The 18,510-nt window shown below is 51.0% G+C and overlaps 1 protein-coding gene across 1 annotated transcript; it reads right to left on the reverse strand.

Annotated features, from left to right (window-relative positions):
- Positions 1-6,230: 6,230 nt before the first annotated feature.
- On the reverse strand, positions 6,231-14,760 carry LOC130584071 (uncharacterized). Its single transcript, XM_057383830.1, has 8 exons — positions 14,524-14,760; positions 11,772-13,457; positions 11,083-11,182; positions 10,341-10,489; positions 10,069-10,181; positions 9,467-9,556; positions 8,334-8,456; positions 6,231-7,648 (listed from the first exon to the last, which is right to left on the reverse strand). The coding sequence occupies exons 1-8, from the start codon at positions 14,711-14,713 to the stop codon at positions 7,454-7,456; spliced, it is 2,646 nt and encodes an 881-aa protein (XP_057239813.1). The 5' UTR covers positions 14,714-14,760; the 3' UTR covers positions 6,231-7,453.
- Between the last annotated feature and the right edge of the window lie 3,750 nt (positions 14,761-18,510).

An 18,510-nucleotide genomic window follows, 5' to 3' on the forward strand; every position in this document is an offset into this window, starting at 1 on the left:
GGAAAGACTCATTCCTGTTGGAGAAGGCTCATTCTTGTTGCAGAAGGCTTGTTCTCAATGGAGAAGGCTCATTCCCAAAGGAGAAGGCTCATTCTGACCCCCACAGTCGGGGGGTCTGGATGCAAACCTTGTCATATTTGTCCCTAAACCTCCCCTGTCGATGGTTTTATTAATTCCTTCCCTCTCATCCTTTGCTCCAAAGGGAGCTGAGCTTCAGTGGAATTTTTTCCAGGGATGGGAACCAGATCTGGCAGAGATGAACAACCCCTTGTGTGTGCAGGTGGAGGGAAGGAGGTGCAGAGGCATAGCAGAGGAGGCTTTAGGTAATTGGACATTGTTTTAATAATTATTTCATTTAAATAAAATACTGTTGCAAAGCTGAGTGTTCTCTTTGGCAGGGAATGAAATGGCACTGATGTCAGTGGGCTGCAGGACATTCCCTGTGGGATGCAGGACATTCCATCTGTGCTCCAGGAGATCACTGGAGCCTGTGAAGGGAATATTGAGGGATGACCACCCAGTCCTCCCTGGCCAGGACCCTTCTGGGACTGAGGAACCAGCGCCTGGAGGGTGATCGGGCATTCAGGGCTCCAGGACCTCTGAGGTGGCTCCTTTCTCAGGACAGCAGGATTTGGCTAGCTCAGTTTCCCAGACAACTGGATTTTCCAGTCTCTGTTTCAGCACAGAGAACCAACTCACCTTCTTGCCTGGGCTCTCAGCTGGCAACTTTCACCAATTCCTGATTTAGTCTAAAAGTACAAAAGTCCTTCCTAGGCCAGGAATTGGTGATGCCCTTCCCGGGGCTGCCCCATGTCAGGCCCGCTATCTGGTTTCAGTTCTGCCCTGCCTACACCTGTCTCCTTCCTTCTTCTTGGGGTTTTTTCCACTATTGATCAAAGAATTTTGTCGGATGATTTTATGGGGCAGGAAAATGCATCTTCCTGGTGGCAGTGAGGTCACAATGCCATGAATTTGCATTTTATCAATTTTAACGTTATTTCATGCWGAGTAGCAGGGAAAAACAACCCCTGAAGACATGTACACAACCAACTCCTACCCTTTCACGAGGGACAAGAGGAATTGTTCTGGGTAGAGCACGTCCAGAAAGTTAAAAAATGTCCAAAATCTGATCACCACAGACAAGRCAAACTCAAAGGATTCACCCACTGCTGTGTAAATCCATCCCARTAATCCCAAAACTCCAGACTGGTTTGGGTTGGGAGRGACCTTAAAGYCCAYCTCATTCCACCCCTGCCATGGGTTCCACTGGACCGGGTGCTCAGTCATGAGCCCCCCAAAGCTGCTCTTTCATATCAAGGTTTAGCAATGAAGAGTCCTGGACAAGGCTTCACCTTCCTTGGACTCACATCTTGTGTCTTGGAGAGCGAGACCTCGGAAGTGAGATGGAGAGCAGGATCACTATTTAATATGTCTGGGAAAAGCCCATCTCAGTGTGGCCAAGAAACCTGTATCCTGCATCCCAGAGGTCATGGAATCATGGACACTTTGAGGTTGGAAAGRTATCAGTCTGAACCATCTGGACTTGGTTTCTTCTTCACTCCCAAAACACCAGCAAGCTTCCATGTCTGCTCCTTCCTTATCCCTTGTTCCTCACTTCTTTTGCCATTTCTAATTTCCACAAGAGACTCCTGTGTTTCTAGTTAGGGCTCAGTTGGTTTTGCAAGCACAGGAGGGCCTGGAGCAATCATAGGGGTGGGAGGGAGGGGGACAGGGGTCTGTGGGACCCCTTGGGTCATGTAGGGCCTGATAACCCAGGGTGGGACAGCAGGGACCTTGGGAAGGCTKCAGGCACTGGATGCCAGAGGTGGTTTGGGGACTTCTGGGAATTTGGAGGAGATAAGGTGAGTATGGCTGGGGAAGGGTCAGTGCTGCTGGTACCCACACACCCTCCGGGTTCTGAAGAATTCCTGAAGGAAACCTGGGCACATCTGGGTCTTTTAGGGAGTTTTCACTGAGCCCACAGTGATGGCAGTGGTCCCTTGAATCCGTGTTAATTCAGCAGATAAGAGAGCAACTGTGGGGCGTAACCCAGCAGCAATACATGGRAGGGCAAAGAGGAAGGTGCTGTGGCATTTCCAGTAAGTGGTGCTGTGTCAGAAGGAATTTGGAGCTGGGAATTTACTGAAACTCCTCACGGAACAACACACACCTCACCAACGGCCCACACTACTTCCTGCTGGGTGGGTCTCATGAAAAATGGGGTGTGAGAATGAGGGCGCTCAGGTGGATAAACTCCTATGGTCACCAGGGTGACCAAGGGAAGACAGTGGATGTCACTGAATTTGGGATGCAACCCTAAAACCTGCACCCCTGAGAACTGCAGAGAGCCAAGGCAGAAAGACCATTGAGGAATCTTTTCCTGCAGCAGGATGTGAGAACAGGAGGCTCCTCAGAAGTGCCTGGGCCCTGGAGGGTCCACAGTGACTCTGTTCCACAGCTGCAGGGACACATGAACCTCTCTCAGGACAACTCTCCCAGCCCTGACATCCATCTCATGGCCAGAGCAGAAGAATTTGCTGAAATTCTTGGGTTTTGCTATCTAGAAAGAGATAATCACATGAGCAAAATCTCTTTGTATTTTCCAGGAAGGAATGAAAAGTTCTCACAAGAGCTGACAATGCTGAGCCTTTGAACYGGAGATTTTCACTCGAGGTATTTATCAGAGCTGCTGAACTGGACGGTCAGGGCAGACCTCCCCATCCAGCCCCACAGGACCCCCTGCCCTGACTGCTCTGTTATCCTGAGATCCACTGGCCCTGGGGTGACAGMACCCATGGAAATGGAGCAGGGGGATCCTGTGACCCCATAAACCCACCGGTGTCTGCCCAAGGATGCAGCTCCCATGGATCCTTTCCTCCCTCAGCCCCAGCTGGCAGTGTCCTGCAAAGAGAGGGGATGGAAGACTTCAAACCACAGGGGAAACACAAARGAAGAACATGATGGAGTYACAACKGGGTTTAATTAATCCCATTAATTGYTGTCAAGTCTCAAGAAACTCAATTTCCAGAAAGCTGCTTTTTTCCCCCGAGATTTTGGACACAATCCATCTATTCCCTGGCTCCTTAGCAGGCAGCTCCAGGAGCACCAGAAATCACAATGAGGGAGGTGTGCAGCAAGTGCAGCAAGAGACACATTTGTCATATTTGTCCTAGGCCAGGTTGGACAAGGCTTAGAGAAACCTGGGATAAAAAAAAAGCATGGAAAAATTCCACCCCTATGGCAGGGGATGGAATAAGATGAGCTTTTAGGTCCTTTCCAACCCAAAACAATCTGGGGTTCTGGGATATAACAGTTATTTTCTGCTTTGGTTCAGGGCCCAGCTGCTGTCACCCAGCCATCCCTAAATCCAGAGCTACCCCTGGCAGAAGTGTGGGGACTCCAGGATGGTCTAGACCAGGTTGCCCAGCTGGGCACCACAACTCAGCCCCTCTCAGGTGCTCAATCCCAGCTGTGTTTTGTGCAGAGGCTGAAGATCTGGCCCAGGATTTTGAAAGATGGCATTTCTCTGCTGTTGACAGAGCTGCTAATCTGATGATTTTGCATGAATGACCCCAGGCTGCTGCTGGGAAAGGGAGGAGCAGCAGGTGGAATGCAACAGGGTGAGTGTGACATGACCCCACTGCGGGCTCTGCTTGCTGCACCCTCAGCCCTGCTGGGGGCACGGGGCTGGGCTTTGAATGAAGGTCACCCAACTCAGCAGGACTTTATTGCTGCCTTTTCCTCCACCCCATTCCCCATCCCAAGCCACAGGCAGTCTTTGACTCTTCAGGGGAAAGAGCCCAAGAGAGAGTCACAGARCCATRGAATCATTAAAGTTGGAGAACATCTCCAAGATCRTCGATTTCAACATYCCCACTGATGCCTTAGGATTTTTAGTTTCTATCTGTATTCTTGTACTTCCCTAGTACAGCACTAAAAGCTACCATTCTCTTATCTTCAGACAAAACAATCCCTCTCTGAGCCTGAATCCAAGGACACCTCCCTGCCTGAGAGCCCCAAAATATGGAAACAACAGCGAGTTGGGGGGAGCAAGTTTGGGGTGGTTGACACCATCACCTGTAAAGATCATTGGAGAATTAAGACCCAATATGTTAATAAGGCAGAACTTATAAAAGGTGAAGATCTCATGACCCAGTGTCCATTTTTGGGTGTAGCCTCAGGAGGAGGCTTTTGTCTGCCCTAATGTACGAGTATGGCCTGTTAGGCCTGTATTAAAGTTGTGTATTCTCCTTCTCTTAACTTTGTCTGGCCTCTCTTTCAGATTAGCCTGATTGATAAGGCATCACCACCCCCCAGATTCCCCGCTTCCTGGTGTTTCCATAGGTTGGAAGCGGCCAAGGGACATCCCTGTCCATGTCCCAAGGCTTCTCTGGGGCTGGTTCAGCCCCAGCTGTGGTTGGGAAGCCGCCCTTCCCCTCGGAAGCACTCTGCCCACCCTGAGCCCGGCGCACCCGCTCCACCAACACGTCCTGGGCTGTGGCACTGACTCAGTTCCTGTCCCCATGGCACCGCTCTATTCTCGAAGGGTGAGCTGGCTTTTTCCTGCCACTGGAAAATACACTTCTTTTACATCCCTTTTTAAATCATTTTTCCATTGACACGGATGTCTAGACTCCACAAAGGGCAGAAGGAAGGTGGGACAACCCTTCTTCCCGGGTTGTTTCCAACCCCAGTGGGATTGGAGCCTTGGCTGGATCACAAAGAGCCCCATTCATGAGGTTATTTTGTCTCCCAGGGTGACCTTTCAGGCCTAAAGATCTCTGAGACATTGACAATGCAATCAAAATTTGCTTCACAGAAGTCTCTTCTGGTGTTCCCCCTCCTGTGGAGGAGGTCTGAGAACTCCACATCCCCTTYTGTCCCTCTCATCTAGAACACRGGAATGGAGAAGTTCTTTCCCCTTSAGYAGGAYGGGAGAGGAGCAGCACCAGAAGGGCTCAGCGAGGGTTTCCCTTGAGGAGGCCTGGACAACCTTTTTTGACCATAACCTCCATTTTTAGTAAAGAAAATACTCTTGTTGATACCCCCAAAAAAGGTTTGATCCGCAATTTTTCAGCAAATGTTCAAATGTTTCTCTCAGCCCTTTCTGACTGGAGTGTTTTGGATTTGCCACTTAAAACAACAACTTTTTTCCTCTCTCCATTTCTTTTCAAAAATGTTTTGCTTCCCCTCACATGCTGGGAAAATTGTGGAAATAGTAGAAACATATTTCTTTTTGCCTTAAGTGAAAGATCCCATTTAAATTTTCTGTTCCCTGAACTGTCCCTTTCTGGTTTGCCAGTACACAGAGAGCTGTGGGTGGGGTAAAATCTAGCCTGAAATGAAATCTCTCCTTGTTTCACTTCGGCAGAGTGAGAAATGCTTCCCCCAGTGTCCTGAGACTGAAACCAACATTTTCTATGAGCAAAAAGCAAAAAATATGGAGACAAAGAAGAGAAATGGATCTGGATATAGCATCAAGAACAACAGTTTTTTGAGCTACTTTTAATTTGTGCCACACTAAAAAAAATCATCATTTGCAGCACAGGGTAGCAGCACTCCTGGTATATTTAAGCCAGGGCAGTTTTCCCTCACCAAAAGGCTTTCAGATGTCTCAGCACGTCTCCAAATTCCCATTTCTTACCACATTCCCTCAGATTTGGGGGTTTATGGGATTTTTTAGTGATTAAGGGGTGAAATTCAGCCCTGGTGTTTATGAGCTAGCACCAGGGGCTGCTGTGAGGAATTATCTTCTCCCTCCCTCCTCTTTCCCACCCTGGAAGTGTCACAATTCAATTCCCTCCCAAGATCCTGCTTGGATCCTGCATGGCCAGGAACCCCAACACCCAGAACCCTTTGCCCCACAAAGTTTGGTCAGCTCTGGCCACAGACGATAGCACAGCCCGGGTTAGATCTGTTGATTGAAAATATTTTATTGTGTTCTAAAAACCAGTTTTAATGAACCCCAAGGAAATACAGGAAGTGCACCAGCAAAATTATTGAGCACACTGAATTCTCTGGAATTTTCTCTGCAGGAAGAGAGCCAGCTCTGTGAGGATAAGCTGAGGAGACCCAGTTTTGCCGGAGTTTATGGAGGTTAAGCTCCTCCGACTGCACCGCATTTATCCTTAAATTCCAGCACGACTTCAGGTGAAATCAATGACCAGTGCATTGGTTTCAGCCGGAGTTTGATCAGCACCTTGCACCTGAGTCAGGTGAGAATAAGAATAAGGTCAGCAGTTTTTGGAGGCAGAACAAGCCATAACTGCAATGTTTGCCAAGGAAAATTCCTCACGAAGGTTTGAGACTCCTTCCCAACTCTTCCTGGTGAGCAGCCACCACTCCAGCTGCCTGTCCTTCCTAAMCAGTCCACATCATCCCATTCCTACACTCCAGGAGCCATCCCACCACACTCTCATGATGCCAGTTAGGTCATAGGTGAGCACTTCTCCAACTTCTTCATTGTATTTCAGAGGTTTGGAGAGAAGTTCAGCCCCTGGAGAGATCAAATGACTGCCTGGAGTGGCTGGAATCCCTTCCTCTGATCCTATGGAATTTGCACTCTGGAGGAAACGTGCCATGAGATGGGAAGAGTTGGGCTGTAAGGCAAGAGACCAGCTCCTGGCCTCCTCAAACACATGGAGATTGCTCTCCTGGAAYTGGTACTCAGCATAACACGGGAAGGGAGGGTCTTCCCTAAAGCTCCAGCACCTCTAAGGATATAATATTGGAATAATCCAAACGGGAATTCCACTCTGACACCGAGTGTGAAATACAGAAACAGCATCTCAGGTCATGGCATTTCTTGGGAGTGTTGGGTTCTCCCAAGAGAGAAAAGCGAGGGTCAAAAAGGAGTGACCACCATTCTGGAGAGGACCTGCAAGAGACACCCCCAGCTCCTGAGCCCACACTTTGCCAAGTCCATGGATCCACCAGCACAGCACCTGGACACATCCCCCCTCCTCCTCTCCCATGTGGTGACACCTGGGGACATGGGTCAGCGGTGGCCTTGGCAGGGGGGGGACAGCTGGACTTCGGGATTTGAAAGGTCTTTTCCCACTGAAATGATTCTGTGTGATTCAAGTTTCATGCAATATTTCTCCTGCACCACATGATTCTGCACCACTTCACCCCACTCCATGCCCCAAATCCAAGGAATTCCCTCCTAGTGATGGGGACAAAGCTCTGTAACTCTGGGGCCAGCCTGTCACCAAAGGAACATTCCCTTTGGTCATGACTGATCTCCAGGGAGAGCTGGCCGTGTCCCTAAGGGAAAATTTTCCTGCTGGGTGCCTGTGGTTTGTCAGGCAGCAGCACACTGGGATATTTAAGCAGTATCCATAGAAAGACGAATGAATCACCCCCGCAGCTGGAAAGCCTCTCCCATTCCCCAATTTGGCCAGTCTGGCATTTTCCAGCAGACGATGTCGTGGTGAGCACGGAGCTGTGGCAGTCAGAAGCGGGTGTGACGCTCGCAGCCAGAATCGGGAGAGGGATCCCGCCCTGGCTCCACCAAGGCAGCCATGCCCACCCCGTTGTGCACAGCATGGCCACGACCCCGGAGATCTTCCCAATCTTTCGCGGGGCAAGTGCCACTGTTGGGGACCCCCAGGTGTTTCTTCTGCACCTGCTCCAGGATCTGCAGCACCTGGAATGAGTAAACACAGCTGGGAGTGGGTTAGGAAAAAGGGGAGAGCACCRATTTCTTCTCCACCTGTTGAAATAATCACAGAATTATAAAACCATGGGGTGGATGTGACCTTTAAAGGTCCCCCAGGGGCCTCCATGGAAGGGACACCTTCCAAAAGATCTTCTCTTTGAAGTGACTGGCTCGGTTTTGGGATGACACAAATAATTTCTGTGTGCTCAGAGTCCCTGGGACAGGTGTTAACAGAGAACCTGAAGGTCCATGACCCTGGACCTCACAGCCCTCTCCATGGATGAATCAGCCTCACCTTGCCCATTCCCAAGTCCACAGAGCCTGTCCCATGGAGGTCCATGACCCTGGATCTCAGAGCTCTTTCCATGGATGAATCAGCTTCACCTTGCCCATTCCCAGGTCCCCAGAGCCTGTCCCATGGAGGTCCATGACCCTGGATCTCAGAGCCCTTTCCATGGATGAATCAGCCTCACCTTGCCCATTCCCCAGTCACCCAGAGTGTGACGGTGCTCTGGAGCAGGATCAGGACACAGTGACGTGGAGCTCTGCTCCCGTCCTTCACACCACCCTGGGATAACCCCTCATGCTATCACAGACTTCTCTGCCTCTGGAACCAGGAACCCCCAAGCTCCATGGAGAAAGGGACTGGGAATAAAACCCAGCTGAATTTTACCTGAGACTTGGGGATGATGCCAACTCGGAAGAATCCAATGTTCCCGCTGTCGATCTTGGTGCAGTCCACCACGGTGGAGGCAATGTTCTCTGGAGAAGGGCCASCACAAAGAACTGCATCCACCTGAGGGACAACAGATTTCCAACCAAATTCCCCTTGGAAAAGGAGAGTTTCCCCTCTCAACAGCAAATAATTCTCATCAAAGGCAATGCTGCTCCTTCTGCCCCACTGCTTTGACACCAGTGCTGGATTTGGAATGAATGAAGCTCAAAGCACGGACAGGGAGAGCTCTGTGGGGTGCAGGTYAGCAACACAGCACAGACTGGTTCACACCAGCTGAAGAGCTCTGAGGAAGTCCCATCCTGAAAAATGTGCATGAATTTCTGGTTTTTGAGGAGTTAGAGTTGGAAGATTTGTACCCCCTCTTGTTTAAAACTGCCATGAAGACACAAAATGTAAAACCCTCAGAATTCAGTAGTGAAATCGTAGAATCATGGAATCATCCTGAGTTGGAAGGATCCACAAGGACCATCAACCCAACTCCTGGCCCTGCACAGGACACCTCAACAATTCCACCCTTCCAAACCCTCCTGGAGCTCTGGCAGCCTYGGGGCTGTGCCCATTCCCTGGGGAGCCTGGRCAGTGCCAGCACCCTCTGGGGACAGAAGAACCTTYCCCTGAGATCCAGGCTAAACCAATGAAAGGCCATGACCTTGGCACTTCCATGAAGGCTCTGAAAGCCAGGARTATTTTGGAGCTTGGCACCASTTTTAGACCAGCCCAGCTTTAGATGGTAAACCCTGAGTTCTCACAGCCCAATGCCAACTGGAGCCCTGGCACATTCTGCCATCAGGATTGGATTGCTTGTAAGCAAGAAGGAATTTTTTATTGCTCCCATCCTCCCATGTTGGAATATGAACCAATTCATGTTGCCAAGCCATAACTACACTGTGTAAAGCAGAAGAATTTTGGTTTCCCACCAGGTTCTGTATTTTAAAATGTTCTTTCCAATCTGAGGAGTGTTCATGAGATTTTTTAAAGCTAGATGTTTGCCCAGATTCCTGCTAGCATCGATTGATTTTCTTTCTGGAAACAAATGGTTGCATTTTCCCATCTGCACATCTCTTGGTTACCTTRTCTCCCAGTTTGGCATACACTTGGTTGTGGTGGGTTGTGTCAGCCTCTCCCGTTGGGTTGGCTGATGTGACGACGATGGGGCCAACCTGGTGACAGAAGAGCAAGAGTCAAAGCTCTGAGCAGGATTTTCAGGATTGAACAGGTGACTTGAGCTCTGAACTTCATCTGTGACTCTGAACAGAGCTCAGAGTGCTCTACTGGTGTGGCACCTACTTTGTAGGCAGCTRCAGTCCCAACAAACTGTGTCTGAGTGACCAACACTGACAAACTTGCGTTAGTGATGGTGGCCCTGAAATGACATCTGTTTTTCCAGCCAAAGACCTACAAGGTCTGCCCTAGAACAAGCAGAGTATCACAGCTCCRCTGGCCACTTTCTGCACCTTCTGAAATCACTCTGGCCTCAGAGAAGCCTGTGCTTCCAACAGCGTTCTGTGCTGAAAGTGAAACCATGTCTGTTAATGGCATTTTTCTGGCTTCCTGACCTGGTGGTGGCTTCTTTTCCCCTCTTTGCTGCCACAAAACCCCTCCCAGCTGCCTGCAGGCCCCAGCCCTTCTCCAAGAAGGGGTCAGGTCACAGGGCTGAGGTTTTGTGACTCACCAGGTCGATAAGGTGTGTGGTGACAGAGCAGTCGGGGATGCGGATGGCCACACTCTGAGGGGTTCCAACGTATTTAGCAGAGTCCTTCATTCCCAGGAAATCCACCCATTCACCTGCACCAAGCAGAGTCACACASCCCTTAGAGAGCTACAAACATGATGATCTCACCAGGAATATCCCCACAGAACACGTGGCATTGCAGGGGTTCACAGTTTCAGGAATTTCAAACCCAAAGCTCTTCAGAGAGCTTGGAATTTTCAGCATTTTCTCACCTCTGGGAATGACCAAGCTAATGGGAGAYGGCCAGGCAGCCTCCATGAAGTCCCAGAGGAGGGGTGTGAACAAATGCTTGGCAGGTTCCAGTTGCTTTAGGCTGGAAATCCAGAGGGACATGGGGCGATCCTGAGCCTGGCGCTTGGACCTGGAAAAGAGGCAGAAAAAGATGAGTCTGGAACTTAAATGGGATTGAATTTCCAGAAAAAGAAACTGTTGGGGAGGTCTAGAGCTAAGACAAGGTGTGTAGGCTCTGCCCCAGGTCTGGAGWAAAAGTAGGAGCTACCCAGACAGGAAGGGACATCAATGACTATTCCCAATCAGGAATGTCTATTCCAAATCAAGGCTTTAACTTCTTGTACAGTGATGGATAAAAATCCTAATGGCCCAAGTTCTGAGGCAACCCCACCAACATGAGCRGTCCCAGCTTACAGCAAGAGTCTGCTGTCACCAGAGGGGTTTTGTWGTGACAATTTGTACCTAGAAATATGTACAACACCCCCTGCTCCATTTGTCGCTTTTTGGGTTTCCTGAGGTGTCCAAGTTGGCTCCATCAGCTTTCAGAATCCCAGAACACAACTCCAGCTCAATCCTCTCCTTTCCTCACCTGGATCTTCTCCCCACCCTGCTGTTCCCACTGAGGCTGAGCTGCCTTGCTCTCAGCAGGTGCTGTAGCTAGCACCCAGCAGCAGCTCTGAGTTCTGGAACRTTCCTGAGCCCAGCCCAGGTGTCAGAACTCACCGGTGAGCCTTCTCCACGGCGTCAGGCCGGCTGCAGGCGGCCACCAGCACATACACGGTGTCCGTGGGGATGCCGCAGGTGCCACCACTCCTCAGGATATCTGTGGGCATGGGAACAGAGCACCAGCCCTTGAGTGACTGGTGAGGGGCTGTGGTTCCCACAGCAGAGCTGTCACTGCTGATTTGGTGCTCTCCTCTCCTTTTCCCAGCCCTGGCAGTGCATTTTCCCATCTCTCCTCCCAGGGGGATATCTGGCATTTGGAGGGGCTCTGGGCCAGAGGTGAAGAGAGTAGGGACCAAGTACTTGCTCTGCTTTCTCTGCWCAAAGCTTTGGGTGCAGCCTGGAGTTTTCCTGCGTCTCAGACTGGATGAGGACATGGGAAGTGATGCAGGAGGAACAGCAATGAATTCACTGTTCCACTCAGCTCGCGACTCCTGTAACCTGGCCCACTTCACCAAAATGTCACCACATTATCCCGGTTTCCACATCAAGGCCAGGTTGGATGGGTCTTGGAGCAGCCTGGGATACTGGAAAGTGCCCATGGAACAAGATGGGCTTTGAGGTTCTTTCCCACCCAAACCATTCTGTGATTCCCTGATTGGAATAATGCCCTTTTAGGACTGCTCTGCTACAAAACCTCCCAGAATTTCCCCTCCATCACCCCATTCTGCCCTCTGCTCTTCCCTTACCTGCAATTCTCTTGACCGAGGAAGCTTTCCTGGCTGGCAGGTGAAGGCACTTGGTTGTCCCTGCCCCAACACTACTGAGCTGCACCACAGGCCTCCCCATGGGCAAACAGCAACCCTCCAAGGTGATGCTGCAAAGGGCGGCCAGGAAGCAGTAAAAGCTGACCAGCCCAAAGATGAGGGTGGCAGCGGTGTCGTATCCAGCGGGAAGAGCGTGGATGGCGTCCAGCAGGAAGCTGACAGCGATGAGCATGAACGTGAGGGAGTAGAAGAACCAGGCCATGTTTAGGAAGAGTGAGCAGAAGACAATGAAGCTGTTGAAGAGCATGAAGGCAACRATGCCTACAGCTGTGTGGAAGCTCCTGTTGGTGCCATAGAGGCCACCATACCTGGTGAGGCCCCAGATGACCCACARGACAGCATAGAGGATGAAGGCACTGCTCTCCAGGGTTTTACCCCGGGCAAAGGCCACTGAGCCACCAAGGAGCTTCAGGATCCCACCAGCAACCACCACCCATGGGATGATAACAGTGGCGAGGGGAGCCTGGGGGTCTCCTGGGGTTGTTAGAGCAAAAGAAGCCAGGACACTGCARGCATAGGTGAGGACTTCTGCATCTGCATACTTGGAATAGCCCAGGTAGGGGGCATGAATGTCTGGCCCTTCCCGGAGCTTCAGGAAGCTGCTGCGGGCAAGAAGGGCTTTCACAGCACCTCTTCCCATTGGGATCTTGACCCTTGCCCTCACATTGTACAGGTGAATCAGAGTTACCAAGGCTGATGCCACAAAAATGGCCACKGCCACACCGTGGGGGCCACCTGCAAAAAAACCCCTGGGACTGCAAGCCAGGGCAATGCAGTAGGCAACGAACACCAGGAAGTACAGGCCATCCACAGGGCTCTGAAGGGAGAGAAAAAGAGCCAAGACAGCAAAAAGAATGGAGAAAACCACCAGGAATGGGGTAGGGAAAGCTGGCTCCTCTGGCTGCCAGATGGGATACAGGAGGCAATAGCCTGCAGCGAATTTGAGGATGGAGGTGAAGCCAAAAGCAGTGGCCATGAGAACGTCCATCACACGGTAGGACAACACGCAGAYGCCAATCTGGTAGGTGCCAGCTGCCCACAGCCAGGGCACATGKCCCAGGAAGAGCTGGTGGGTGACCCCCAGGAGCCTGCAGCAGAAGACACAGGCTGCCAGCATGTTCAGGAGCAGYCCGGGTGCTGCAAAGGGGTTGGTGCTGCTGCTGTTGCCTCGGCTCTGCTTGTGGGCCTTCTTCTCGGCGAGATCTGCGCCAGGGAGGGCAACTCTCCCTTGGCTCAGGAAGTAKAGGATCCTCCCCAGAGCGAAGTAGCCCCCAACCAAACAGACAATGAGGTGACTGCAAGCCACAGCAGAGGGGCCGAGGGAGGAGCTGTAGTGCAGGGCCACCTCATGGGCGCTGGCGAGGGACACAGCGGCAGCCACCAGGGCCAGGATGGGCTCGCCACAGAGGAAGCCCACCACGGCCACCAGGAGCAGGGCCAGGGTGAAGGTGGCCAGGCCTGGCACCAGGGCATCGCGGAAATCCCCCGGGGTAGCCAGCACTCCCTGCCCTGCCAGGATGAGGATCACTCCATAGCCACACCAGAATGCTGAGAGGGTCAGGCACAGGRACACCAGCAGGGAGGCATTGCTGAGGCTTCTCCGGATCCCTGGGGAGCAAATGGAGACAGGGCTGTGATTCCAGGTAGTAGGATGTGGGATGCAGGGGTTAGGAAAGGCAGAAAGTGGGATCACTGTGGAGCATGGATTGGCACAGGTGCTGCCTGATGGTGGATTTCCCCTGGAGAAGGCTCAGGGGCCCTGATCACACTCTACAACTTCCTAGAAGGAGGCTKTAGTGAGGGATCAGTCTGTTCTCCCAGGTAACAAGGTACAGGATGAGAGGAAATGGGCTCAAGTTGTGCCAGGGTTGGGTCACGCTGGGTATTAGGGAAGATTTCTTCATGGAAAGGGTTTTAAAGCACTGGAAGGGGCTGCCCAAGGCAGTGGTGGAGTCACCATCCCTGGAAGTGGTCAAAAAACATGTGGATGTGGCACTTGGGGACATGACTTAGTGGTGACCATAATGCTGTTTGACAGATGGACTGGATGATCTTAAAGGTCCTTTCCAAAYCACCTCAACARTTCTGTGATTTGATGGTTCTGTGAWTTCATGTTCTAACTGCKATGAGTTACAAAGAATCAATAAGTCAACATTCATTCTAGGAAGTGTGGATTTTGCTCTAGGCAGTGATTTTTTCTCTCRTATAAGTAGAGGCCTTGTCTCTTGKCATTTACCCATGGACATTTCAACCCATGGATGCTGAAAGCACTCTCRGAAAGCCGGGGAGAGAACTCATACATTCAGTGTGTTACAACTCTGAGATCCTGGTAGAGCATTTGTTTAAAATAAACATTGATTTCTTTCCTCACCTATAGAGGAAAAATTTGATGTGCCCAATTTGGTTGGGTTGGGAGAGACCTCAAAGCTCATCCCATTCCACTCCCTGCCATGGGCAGGGACACTTCCCACTGTCCCAGGCTGCTCCAAACCTGGCCTTGGACACGTCCAGGGATCCAGGAGCAGCCACAGCTTCTCTGGACAACACATTCCTCTGGGAGAAAGGATGAGTGGTCCAGTGAGGCTGCCATGGTCTGTATCCTGTTGGCAAAGCAGAYCCAGACCATGCAAAGCTGCAGAAGGGAGGCCTTGGGCCTGGCCACCCCACACCTCACCTGCATATGCCAGGAGAGCCGACAGGATCAGCAGGAGAACTCCGAGGGCTGTGCTGGGGATCAGAGGGGCTGCCTGGGGCGAGCTGTAGAAATGCACGGCCAGCAGGAGAGATCCTGTGGGACAGGGATGGGGGAAGCACAGAGAGCTGTAAACCTGGCCCAAAGCCCAGGAGAGAACCAGAGAGCACATAGCAGAGAATGAGGCAAAACAACAGTTTTAGTTATCTTGAGTCACAGGATCTGCAAATAGTGAAGTCTAAGGAGCTGGGGGAGTGGGACTTGGTTTGTGCCCAAGGTCTCACTTCTTTCTGGGTGTCTGGTTTGAAAAAACTTGAAATCAATGATTCAAGGTTGCCCAGAGTGGTYGTGGCTGTCCCATCCCATCAAGGCCAGRTTGGATGGGGYTTGAAGCAATCAGGTCTTGTGGAGGGTGCCCCTGCCCTTGGAAGCAGATGGGACTGGGTCATCCTTCCAACACAAACCATTCTGGGATTGTATGAAAGTGTTTGAAGGTGCTCCCCTGTTGCCAAATAAAGGTAAAATCCATGATTCCAGTTATACAAAAGGCAGACAGACACACATCCCCTGCAGATGATCTCTCCAGCCCTGTGCTGATGGAAAACCACATGAAAAATCTGGGCAGATGGAACATAAAGAAGGAGCAAATGAAAGGGAGTGAACACAGAAAACAGTCGTGGGGGGAATGGCTGGAAAAGGAAAGAGGAGGAAACTGCATCCAAATCGAGATGATTTACTACAGTGACTATGAAGAAGTTTGGATTTGCTTTCCACCCAGCATGGAACGAATACAAAACTTCAGGCCAGCCCTCGGAAGCCAACACAAATATTTTGTTGGCTGCTGAAGCAGGCGCAGGGATCTCTGGATCGAAAAACTTTACCCAGGGAGAGCTGCCTGCGGATAAACAGYCTCTTTAGCCCCCTCGGAAAAGGGGGGTGTCCCGGAAAGCTCGTCCCAAGCCCGTGTCCGCGCCAGGAGTGGATCCCTACCTGCGGAAATGCCCAGGAGCCCGATGCAGGAATGCAGTGACTCAACGGCGCCGGCGCCCATCGCGGTGCGCGCTGAAGCCCCGGCCGAGGGCTGCACTGCTGCCTCCCTTTCCTCCCATGCTCTTTATAACCAAACCATCGCCGCTGCCGCCGGTCCTCCCTGCTCTCCACCCCTTTTCCCTACAAACCTCTTCTGTTCCTGCTCCTCTCTGCATGCGGGAGGAAATGCAAATGAAGTTCTGGCTGCAATAAATTTGGGGCTGTGAGTCAGCGTGGGCTGCTGGTAGCWCCCTCCAGGGGCCTCTCAATTTTACCGTTGATTAACCCTTGTTAAAAAAGACACTTGAAAAATAAGGYTGAAGGTTTATTGCCATTACTGCCTTTTTTGCTCCTGCCAGTGAGGAAATTACACCGGTTAAAATGAAGGGTTTTGCAAGCATCCACCTTGCTGGAGCAAACAAACACTCTGCAAGCCCAGCAGCTCCKTGGGGACCAGTTGTTTCTCCTCACCCTGGCCACAGGCCTGCTGTTTGTCCCTGTCACAGCTCTGAATGCCTGGCACCAGCACCCTGAGCTGGGCAAACCCAGGGCAGAATCAGGCACATTCCCTTAAAGGTGACTTCTGTCCATCTGTCACTCCACATCCAGCTCATCCAGCCCAGAGGTGCCTGGCTTTCCAGGTCAGGAGTSAGTGTCAGTCAGTGCCAGAATTGTTTCTGTACCCCAAAGGGACATGAAGGAATTGTGGACAGCTTCCTGCTGCTTCCCTTGGGGGATGTGTGGTCAGGGCGTAAAGGTGTTTATGGATGGAGGAGAGGCTGCAGAAAGTGGTGGACACTGGCCTTGGGATCGTGTTGGGACACGGGTCAGGTGGGAATTCAGTAGAGAACTGTTCTGTGAGAGCTGACAGAGCTTTGATTCCTCTGTYATTTTGTTTGTGGTGATGGACCAGTGTAGGGACTGTTCCCATGAAGGACCCAGCTCCACTAAAGCCAATCCCACTCTCCTGACAAGATAAAAGATGCAGAACAGTGTGCAGGGTTTTGCACTGCTGCTCCTGGGCTGGCCAGGGATGGCTCTGTAGAACTCCTCCAGCAGCCAGCTCTGCTGTTCCCCTCATCAGACCCTACTCTGTCATGCCCCAAAAGTACTGTTCCACAGCCAGGAGGAGAGGAAAACAAATGGAAATGGGGCTTGGAGCAGCACTGGCTGGAGCCCCAAGTTAGGCCTGTGGGATCATCCAGGAGGTGTTGGAGCTGCAGCAGCATCCAGAACAACCCCAGAGCATCAGGTAATGTCAAAGGACCTTGCTCCTTCTGCCCTCTGAGCCGGCTGGAGCACGGTGGCAGTTGGATCCTGTTGGATCCCTATCCCTGCTCCCAAACTTCCCTGTTATCTTTGATTGTGTTCACCCCTCAGGAAGAGGGTCCCTTCCCACCCCTCCTCACTAGAATCTTAATGGMAATTAAAGCCACGTGTTAATACTGAAACCCAACGTCTCCACCACAATAAATGTGTGCAGACATTGCCCCGCAGGCTGGAATAACCCAGCAGAKAAATGTTATTTATCAATCATCTCTTCATTGCTGAGAGATCTTTAGGGCTGACATGTCTATTGAGACAGATGAGTTTCCAAGTGGTGGAAACAAGCCTGGCCGGTCCAGTTGCACCAATTCTCAGTAAGGGGAACCAGCCCAGCCAGTTCACAACAGGCAGGGATTACCGATGTGGTTTGCAGCAGGCAGGTTGTGGAAATCCTCAGCCTCTGGCTACTTTGTTCCATCACTAAAGGGACTGCTCCYGAACCAGCTGGAGGAAGGAGAAACCTTCTTTGAACCAGTTCAAGTTGCAACATGATTCAGCTGTTTTTTTGATGCAAGAGGAAATAATAAACCCCTAAACCATAGTTAGGATTCCTTAGATAGCAAAACAAAGAGCAGAGGAAAGGCTTTGGGTGTTTTTCATGCATATCTCAGTTTAAYTTCTGTTCTGGAAATAAAAGTAACTGAGAGGCACAACCTAGCTTCGATTAGTGCGACTGCAAGGCCTCTGTCATATGTTTCTTGTTCCTGCTTGTTCAGGTAGCAGCTGGGTGTCTGAAATCCCTCCTTTTGGAGAAACATGCCATAAATGAAGTCACAAGTGGCAGCAATGAGCCTCCTTGTCAGGCCTGCCCTGACTGACCAACCTGCCAAACCACGAGTTCATTACCCACAGGACGTACTTCACGTCTCTCCCAAAAATGACAGAGCCCCAATGAACATGTCTTRTAAATAACCCCTGAAAAACATCCCTCAGCCATGCTGTAGGGTTTTTTTTGTTCTCTCCGCCTCCACAGGGCACAGTCATTTCACCAGGGCCAGGCTGAAATAGAGAGGTACAGGATCATCTCCATGTGAGCAGAGCCAGGCTGGGAGGAACAAGCTCCAGACACCAAATCCGGCTACCAGGGSTTCCTCCAGATCTCAGGGCTCCATCAATTCCTGGTGCCAGTTCCTGGCAGATGGCGAGATGGTGCTGCTGATGAAGAATCCCATTATTCCAGAGTTCAATAAGTGCTTGGACAAAGCTCTCAGGCACAGGGTGGGATCATCGGAGCATCTGTGCAGGACCAGGAGCTGGACTTTGTGGATCCTTGTGGGTCCCTTCCAACTCTATAATTTCATTGTTTTCTAAACTTTTCAGGATGCAACAGTCAGCAAATAACTACAGCAAAGTATAAAATATCCACTTTTGAGAGATGGATCTGAGGGAAASAACATTTAGGATCAGCAAAGAAAATGCTGGTATTAAAAGTCTAAGGCAGCCTATGCAGGGCAGAGTATAAAAATGGGGTGCACTGGCTGGAATTCTGCTCTGGGTAGGCTCCCTTTGATACCATCTCCTGTGCAAAGGTTTTGGTGCTTTAGTCTGAACTAGAATGGAAAATCAACAGCTAAGGAGGAAAAACACAGCTGCTCTGTTGAGCAGGGCACGTCA

The sequence above is a fragment of the Malurus melanocephalus genome, unplaced genomic scaffold, assembly GCF_030028575.1.
Source record: "Malurus melanocephalus ecotype Western Australia unplaced genomic scaffold, MMel_1.1 scaffold_664, whole genome shotgun sequence".
Taxonomy (NCBI): Eukaryota; Metazoa; Chordata; class Aves; order Passeriformes; family Maluridae; genus Malurus; species Malurus melanocephalus.